General features: G+C 31.7%; 1 protein-coding gene across 1 annotated transcript; it reads left to right on the top strand.

Moving 5' to 3' along the window:
* The first annotated feature begins 2,538 nt into the window (after window positions 1-2,538).
* LOC119671983 lies at window positions 2,539-3,842 on the top strand. Its single transcript, XM_038082917.1, has 3 exons — window positions 2,539-3,131; window positions 3,196-3,381; window positions 3,449-3,842. The coding sequence occupies exons 1-3, from the start codon at window positions 2,583-2,585 to the stop codon at window positions 3,806-3,808; spliced, it is 1,095 nt and encodes a 364-aa protein (XP_037938845.1). The 5' UTR covers window positions 2,539-2,582; the 3' UTR covers window positions 3,809-3,842.
* The last annotated feature ends 5,604 nt before the right edge of the window (window positions 3,843-9,446 follow it).

Raw genomic sequence — 9,446 nt, 5'->3', positions numbered from 1 at the left:
TGTTATACATTTCGCTCTAGTGTTCTACACTCGATTTACTAATTAATTGCATTGAAAATGCATTAAATGAGAATCTCGATTAAAAACATTACCCCAGATTTACCAATCGAAAACGATAATAGAATAGTACTCCAGCACGATTTCAATTTTATGCTCATTTAAGCAATTTTCCTCACTACGCTATATGTATGTGTATGTTTATGTATATATACATATAAACATACATAAACGTATCAAACATCGATATATGGGGAAGCTATATCACCATATTGTGTAGTAGAAAAAGTTATTTCAAATAGCTGTGTCTTTACTAAAGTTAGTTAAATTGGAACGCGATGACAATCGGAATTACGCCATAATTCCAAATGAAAATAATTAACAGAATGCCTATATGATGGATTAGTTCAAAATGAACGTAAAATTAAAATATTTAAATATTGACTACTTACAATAAATTTTATTAATTATTATTGAGCACTTTTACTTTCTATTAACCGCGAGGTATCTTCATAACCTCTCTCTACGCCTTGATTGGATTATTGTTTATCACTTCATCAGACTAAGCAATATCTGACCTCAGATCTGCATAACTTCCCGAGGTGCCTGTAACCATTCTGAGATTCGATAACGCGATATCGGTAAGCCTGTCAGTTTTCGTAAATAATTTCAGGACAGGTAGGAGATGAAACCAATGGATTGACAATAACTGACCTCAGATCTGTATACCTCCTCGAGCAGCCTGTAACCATTCTGAAATTCGATAACGCGATATCGGTAAGCCTGTCAGTTTTCGTAAATAATTTCAGGACAGGTAGGAGATGAAACCAATGGATTGACAATAACTGACCTCAGATCTGTATACCTCCCTAAGCAGCCTGTAACCATTCTGAAATTCGATAACGCAGTAAGCCTGTCAGTTTTCGTAAATAATTTCAGGACAGGTATGAGATGAAACCAATGGATTGATTAGTATGGAAATAAATTACGAAGAAATATTAAATAAATGGAAATGAAACTTTAATATTACGTACAGTGTCACCCACTATGAAATAGCCATATGGAATTGAGATTTCGATCAAAATATTATTTCAATATTTTGTTCGATTCCTATCATGGGGTAAAAAAATTAAAAATATTCAAAAGTCATCGACGGAATATATTGCATAACTGTTGAGGTGATTTTTGGTGACTTGTTGGTACATAGGTGGCAATAACTCGGTCGTAACTTGACTTGTTTGCTTTCAAAATGTCGAAAGAATGTTGATTTTCCTAGTCTCACAAAAAAAGTCAAGTGTTGAAAAATCATTTAATCTTGGTGTCCAATCCACATCACCAGAACGTGAAAGTACAATTCTGAGAAATTTCTTGCGATGAAGTTAAAATAGGAGCTTTCGTGTGACACCATATTATTCAAATCACACTTCTTCCACATCCATAATTTTAAGTGCATGCCAAAAAATTTGTTCATCAAGTGGCTGTAGCGAACGGAATTGACAGTGCGTCCAACAATATACGTCATTTTCTAAAAAGTATAGTGATGCATGCAGTAGCTTTTTGTGGATACAATAGCCTTTTAGCGGTTTTTTGTGTGTTTTCGCTGCCTCAGATGTGGCAGTTTTGTTTGTCGACCTTTTCACCAAGAATAAATTACCTCATCACTAAAGACATTTCGTTGTACGAAAGTTTTGGAATTTTCAAAGGTTTTGAAATGTTTTGGGATTTTTTACACTCGATATAACGATAGGTACACTCTGTATACGCTACTGGTTATTATGTATTTTTTTGCCCGTTGAAACACATGGAACTTGTTTTAGGTATGAGGTTGACTTACTTCCTCAGTACCTATTACTCCTATTTTTATCTACCTATTGTTGCCAATCGTTCCTTCTTTAAGGTTGGGAAATGAAAAAAAGTCGTGGTGTGTCAAATTTGAGGAAAAGGGTTACAGGGACATTCCAGTGATAATATGTTTCTCCAGGAACTGCTGCATATCAGCAAAAAATTATCAGCACAAGTTTTTGCTGCCACAAACTTATCTAAAAATAGCACTGCATAAACCGCATAATATTCTAACGTCTGCAGCAGTATTTCTTATAGTAATTTTTAATTTTTTCTCATTTTTATTATAGGATGTATTAGGACATATAGACCTCGTGTTACTTTCAATGTATTTTCAACTTTCCTGAAAGTGTTTCTTGATTCTTGATTCTTCTTCTTCTTGAGTTAGTGCTATTACGCCCTTTTACTCTATAATGGCTGGGGGGCTTATCTCTACCCCACACTAGGCTTTAACTAGGCTAAAAAAATCATATCATTTATTTGTGTTTTAGTTGATGATAGACCTTAAATCAACATATCTTCCTGAGAGTCCTGAGTGTTTGGGGCATGTATAAACTTGTAGTTGTGGCATTATATCGCCGCCCTTTATTAACATTCTGAAGTTTACATTTTTTTAAGTTTTCATTGACATTTAATAATAATAAAATAAAATAAAATAAAATTACAAATAAAAATATTTATTTCATAAATATCTTTGTATTGTTTATTTTGCTATATCTAACAATTTGTATAAATTTATAAAAATGTCTTTAACAACCACTCAAAATGAACCTTCGAAAAAGAAAAAAGGCGAAAATCTTATGCTTAAATTTGCAAATGAGCTGGAAGTGCTTAGGGATGAGAGAGTCCAGGAGGAGCGTATAAGAAATTTGGACTATTCCTTGACAATACCAATATCCTTACGCAAACGTGTGGCTGAAATAATTCCCTACGAATATGACAAATTCGATAGAAATGCCTTTGCGGACATCTCCAAATTAATTCAAAAGCCATGCGTAGATAAGCTTCAGAGAGGGCCATTACATAAGAAAACTAAAAGGGCACCATCTGTGTTTGCGGAAAGCTCGTGCTCTGAAATATTAAAGTTGGAAGCTGAAGAGAAGAAGTTTAGACTCAATATTCCACCAAAACCTGAATTATTTCGAAAAAAGAAAAAAAAAATAAACTGGGAGACTGAGTACTTAAAAAAGGAGCGCAGAGACCGCGTTAAGTGGAACACTAAAATTTATGAATTGGATACTAAATTAGAGGATTTGTCATTGGATGTGCAGGCCGAAATAATGATGGACGCTGTAAGCAAACAATAATTTCATTTAAAAGTAGATTCATTTGTTGTGATTTTTTTCTTATTCACAGGCAGCAGAAAAGTTCATAGCCTGGTTTAATAATATTGGCAGCCAGAGGGATATCATGACCGTTGAAAAAATAAAACAATTGTTTGCGATTGAAGCTGAGAGATTCTTCATACAGTCGATATATATTGAGCCCAAAGAAATCAAGTCTATTGCTAAAAATGTTGCAGAAAGGTGGAATATGCCAGAGGTAAGTATTATATTAATTATAATTCAATGATACATTTCAAAATGTTTACTTTACAATTATTTTATAGTTGGCAGTGGAAACGCAATTTCTGCAATATCTTGAGGATCGTAAAAACTACGTACCACCAAATATACCTAAAGTTGCTTTTGGTAGGTCGCGCCCACTTAATGAATTGCCATGGGTGCAACATAAGAAGGACATTCCAGTTAAAACTTGCTTCTCTGATCTCATACTTTCGTATAGGATTGTGTTCGCCGGGATTACTCATTTAAGCACAGTCAAATTATTAGTTGATTTTTACAAACTTCGTCCACATTTGGAGGTGCCTGAATATTTGCTTAAGTGTGGTGTCTTTGAAGAGGTAGAGGAAAAAGTGGAAGTTAGAGTTGGTAAACCGCTTTACGAAACATTGCATTTGAAGTATTAAATACTCAAAAATAATATATTTAATTAATGTTTAGATCATTTAGAGATTTATAAAAAAATTAAATTTAAAAAAGAAAAATTAAAATTTGATTTAGAAACAACGCGAACTCTTTACATTTAAATCAATTAAATTTATAGATTAAAATCAACAGAGTGCGTTAAAAATGTACTAACATTTATACTATTGATACTATAGAATTGATCTCCAATAGAACATACTGGTTAATTACTTGATCGATCAGTTGAAGAATTTTGGAAAAAACACTTGTAATAACTTAAGTCTAGTACTGAACTTACACCCTTTTTTATTTTTTCGTATAGTATTAGTTCGGACGGACGAGGTCTTTCAGGAACCACCGTTAGGTAATACGTCTGAAGAAACTGTGTAGTACTAGTTTGACAGGGTGTTTATGTAGTTTTCCCTTTTAATTGGTGCCCGTTGTATCCATAACTAGTGAATTTTTATTTTTCCTTCTATTAATTCTTAGGTCCTTATGAATGGTTTCATTACTAATGTGTGAGAGGGCTATATGTAGAATCCTTTACGTTTGTGCAATAAGTGGGTCCACAATTAAGTCTCTAATGGAAAAGTGCTTAGTAACAGAAAGAAGTGGCTATTGAAGCGACACTCCATTCGTCACTAAATAATTGCGATTATGTTTTTCTGGCTTTGATGAATTTCCCTTGCTAAATATTAAACCTCTCCTGAAATCAGGTTTTAGCCAGTGGACGTGGTTGTGATCTTCCATATATCCATTCGTAACAAATGGTTTTAGTGGGTTAAAGTCTTACACTGTGACTTTCGATGCTTTCCACCTACCGCAAATAAAATAAAAAAAAAGAAGCGACACTCTCTCTTACCAGAAGACAGAATGTCGACCTTGTGTGAAATCATATAAGATTCTAGCCAGATTATTTGTAACTATATAGTATAACTTTTATCTAGGCCAGAAGTAGAATACTTGAATTGAAGCACCTTCGCCCTGTCTTAAACACAAAAAAATTTCAACGTACGACATTTCAACCTTCACTCGAAAGACTAAGTATTCTGCTCAATTAGGGTCGATTGTAACGCACAAATGATCTATACCCCTTATTTATATTTTCTATTCCACCTAAGCTAAATTTTCCATTAATTGAAATGTAAGTAAGTATGGATATTTTCTATTTTTAACATTATACTTAATAGCTTCGTTATTCTCTTTATACTTGTGTTGCACTCTATTATACCGGTAGTGTAATTAGTACCGGTTACCGATTAAAAGTGATAAGAACAATATATTTTCGGTCACGTGATTGTAAACCCATCCGTTTCATTCTATCACTTGCACTCAAATATGATAAAAATTGGTAAAAAATAGATTGCATTGTAATTTTCTAAATATCGACGTTGATTTTCCGCTACGATTTCATTGTCATCTTCCGTCATCGCACAAGTTAATCCAGTGGTAGCCCTGAATGTGCAATTGTGTGCGGAAGCAAATGTCGTTAACTTTCCATAGCTTACATGTTGAAGAGCACTCACTACTCCGCCCTGAGCTCGACCTTTCCAGCACAGCAAGTTGCGGGCACTAAATTTTTATAAGCTGTAATAATTTTTTGCGGCATTTGTGATTGTGCCTCTTTTTTAAACGTTTTTTCATCACTTTTTCAGTGCAACATTTTCGTAGTGTTTGGTTGACGGGATTTGCCTTATGGTATTAAAACCGGAAGCGGATACAAGTTTTGTTGTTGCATGCATGCATTTATGCATGTGTCGGGAAAATCGCACAAATGGTTGTAAGCTGGTCAGTTTGGTTGGCTGTAATTATAAAACGCGACTAAGGAAATGTCTATGTGAATATATATATATGTAGACTGGACTGGTGTTGGACTGGTACATAATTCAATATGTATGTGTATGTGAGCATGTGCGAATGTGATTGAGAATGTGTACTTGATCGGAAGTGTAAATTTGCAAAAACAGCGTGTTAATCCTAAAGTTTTTTGCCGTTACGTAAAATGATGCTTTATTGCGCCAATATGTGTGCGACGATGTCAATGTAAATTGACAATATTTGCACATGCAGCAGGCACTTCCGGCTGTATATTAAAGCGTAATATGGACTGTGACATTGTTTCTAAAATAAAAAAATTGTTTCGAAAACCAAATTAAATTATTAAGTCATTTTAAATTATTTTCAAACTAATTAGAAATTAATTTAAACATATTATGTGTAATTTTAAAGAATGGATATACTTAAGCACATCACTAATGTCTAATTTTAATTATAGGATACGGAAAAACAAAATAAACTCTAATTAACAAGTTGTTAGGAAGATATAATTTCACAATAGATTTTATAAAGAGGTTTCGAACAATGTTGAATTGCAACAACAAAATTTTTATTTTATTTTACATTAATTGAATTTTTGGCTAATCACACAGTTGCTTCGAGTATTCTCAAATACCCATTATCAGTGGTCTTGGAATTATTTCTTATCTATAGTTATTCGTAAATAATTTTTTGAGACAACAAGCACCAATAGTTGAACTTGTATCCTGCTCAGGGTACAAGTACAATTTGAATTTCAGAGTCATTAGTCAACTGACCCAATGTCGTAATTGACTTGTATGTTCGAACTTGGAGTCTTGTTAATTTCATTAACAAATTGACTTACTCTCTTATATTAGAACAAAATCATAAAGCAGCTGTAGAATAATTGAATTATTAATTAACTTTTAAATGTAAAATTTGAATACTTTTCTTTTACAGAGGCTTTATTTATTGCATGATATTCTTTCCTTCTTCTTTATACAAAAAGAAGGAACGTGATGCGGAGAAAGTCAAATAATATAACAAATAATTCCAAGACTACTGATGATAGGAATTTGGCGATACTCCAAACAGCTGTAAATTGGTCAGTCAAAAACCAATTAATTAAAAATGAAATAAAAATTTTTGTTGTTCCAATTTAGTACTGTTCGAACCCTGTTTTATTAAAATACACAATAATTTCTATTAAATAAAATAGTCACTACCAATCACGACGTTAAAAGTGACGTTAAAAGAAAATTGAACAACGGATTGCATATAGAGACTTAAACAATCAAATGGGAGTGACGTGACTCTGTAAGTAACGTAATTAGTCTAATAAAAGTTTATTGGTTAAAAATAGCTATAGAAAATTGGCTATTTAATGGCATTTGAAATATGAAATATCCATTATAAGCACACAACTCGACTACTTACATATGAAAACTCGGAACTGCAGATATTACCGACGAATAAATCGCTCACTCCCAACAGACTTGCTAAATATTATGATCTAATGTCAAAATTTTTATATATATTCCTTAACTTACCCATTGAAAAAATTGTATTTGTTAAATATTGATTTGATATAGAAAGAATTTTTTTTTTTGGACAAAAAGAAAACTTAACAACGTTCCACACAAAAGTGAATACAGTGGAACTACATGGAAATATTGAATAGAAAATATTGTAGACTAGGCAACTTTTTAATTGTTTGTATATGATTAGAAGATCCATACTAGTCTAGATATATAATTTTAACAAATTATGTTAAAATGCAGTGGGAGATTTTATTCCTCGGAGTCATAGCTGTAAATCAAGCAGTTGTGTAGATCATATATAGCGAAGGTATTAATTTAAAGTACTTATTATGCATTAGGCATCTAATTTAAAGCAAATAAAAAAAAGCTGTACACGTATCGTAGACATTATTATGTTAGTTCTAACAGCGCTGTTTAGTCCTTAACTGTCTGAAGGAGTTTTCTCTTCTGTTTTCAACTTCTGCCTGTCGCTGATGCCCGTCAGTTGTTGGTAACTCTACGAGAATTACAGATATGAAATATATGTATATATGCATATGAGTATTTATATAATAAATACCATTAATAGCAGTGTTTTTTTCCCACAGAGAATATTTATTAATGGTAAAAAATTTTTAATACACTATTTTGTTGTTTATATAAATGATATGTGTAGTGGATAGTGTAAAAAACTTGAATTTAATATTTTTTAAAGTTTTAGTTAATTGTTAAAAATATCCGCAGTGAAAACGGAAGTTCCTGTAAGGTTCGCAGTGCTCCCTTAGGTAAAACGCAAAAGCGTACAAACGCAAAAAATTTAATAAATTACAAACTTTAACTAACAGAATTGTTCAGATTTTATTTTTATGTTGCAGCGTTCAGACCACCCTTCACGCGTTGCATTGCCAAAAAATTATTATTTTTTACTGCATCGTTTCATGTTAAATTTAGTGCAGTTGCTGCAATAAAAACGAATAATTTTTTTGCATTTGTTTATGAATTATGCGGTACATTTGCATAATTTGCTAAAGTGGCTCCCTTTTTGCCATGCCTCCCAGGCGCAGGGATGCCACATCGTAAATTAATTTGTTGTAACGAAACTCGTATATTTTTTAATGATTTAAAGTTTATAAATAAATAAATTAAATGAGGCGTTATATTACCAATTTTTTTGTTTAATAAAACTTTTCATAATTGTGATATATTTTCACAACATAAATATCTCAAAATGATCACAGTTAAATGAATTTACATTTTTTCTAAATGTGAACAATAAAAAAGTACATCCTAAAAAATTAGCTGTATAAAGTAATAATTCGCAATAAATTTTAATTAAATAAATTATTCAATTCATGCTACGTGTAGCAACTCATTTGGAACGCTTATGTACAATATTTAAACACGGATTCAGAAATCATCGGGGGTTCTCGAATATCATTAATAGAAATCATGGTATAGAATTTCAAATGCTGCACAATCCTGAGAACAAAGTTTAAGGCTATTCCTTTTTTTTCGTTTTTGTTTTATTGAGAATAAATTTTAGATATTTGAATTAATCTGAAATTTTCTATCTAGGTCACCTTTGGCATAAGTAATATCTATGAGTTGATCTCCAAATGAATTGCAAGTTGAGAATTGTTATCCATTAACGACAAAGGACTTTCTTGAGTAAAACTTCCAGAATTTCCAAAATAATTATGTGGTAATGTAACATATAAACACTAACGTAGAGCGACTTTCGATCTTCTTCACAAACTATTCTTCAAAATCCTCACAAATGCTTCTGCTTCACTTCTTGTGATCAAAACAATGTCTAAATTTTAATATAATTTATTGTTAAGTAAATTTAATTATTTTGTATGTTTATAAATTGCTTATTGAGAAAGTTTTTTTTTCAGACAATACGATATTCGATAATTAGCAGAGTTTTTTTTGGATATTGGAAAAATCTTGTCTTTTTTGATATATGTAAGGTTATGCTTTAAACTGATTTCTGAGTATTAGTTTCATAGTGATTTTCGATATGTTCAGTTAAATAGCTTCTTATCTTCTATTCAGGTGAATCAAACTTAGTTAACAATCAGTGCACAGTATCATTGATCTGCGTTTTAGTAAGTATCCTTAGTAAAAGAACATATACTTATCTGAATATAAGCGGCTCTAAGACATATCTATAATCATTTTCTAATAGTTGCAGCATATAATTGGAATACTAAAACACAACCTAACTTGGTAAATTCACATTTTATCAAAAAATGAAAATATTACTGGATAGGAACCTTAAAATTATCTTTGCAATTGCCTAGGATTTGAAAGATTGAAG

This window comes from Teleopsis dalmanni, chromosome 1 (genome assembly GCF_002237135.1).
Source record: "Teleopsis dalmanni isolate 2A chromosome 1, ASM223713v2, whole genome shotgun sequence".
Classification (NCBI taxonomy): Eukaryota; Metazoa; Arthropoda; class Insecta; order Diptera; family Diopsidae; genus Teleopsis; species Teleopsis dalmanni.
Note: the sequence above shows the minus strand (reverse complement) of the source record. Positions and strands in the feature narration are given on the sequence as shown.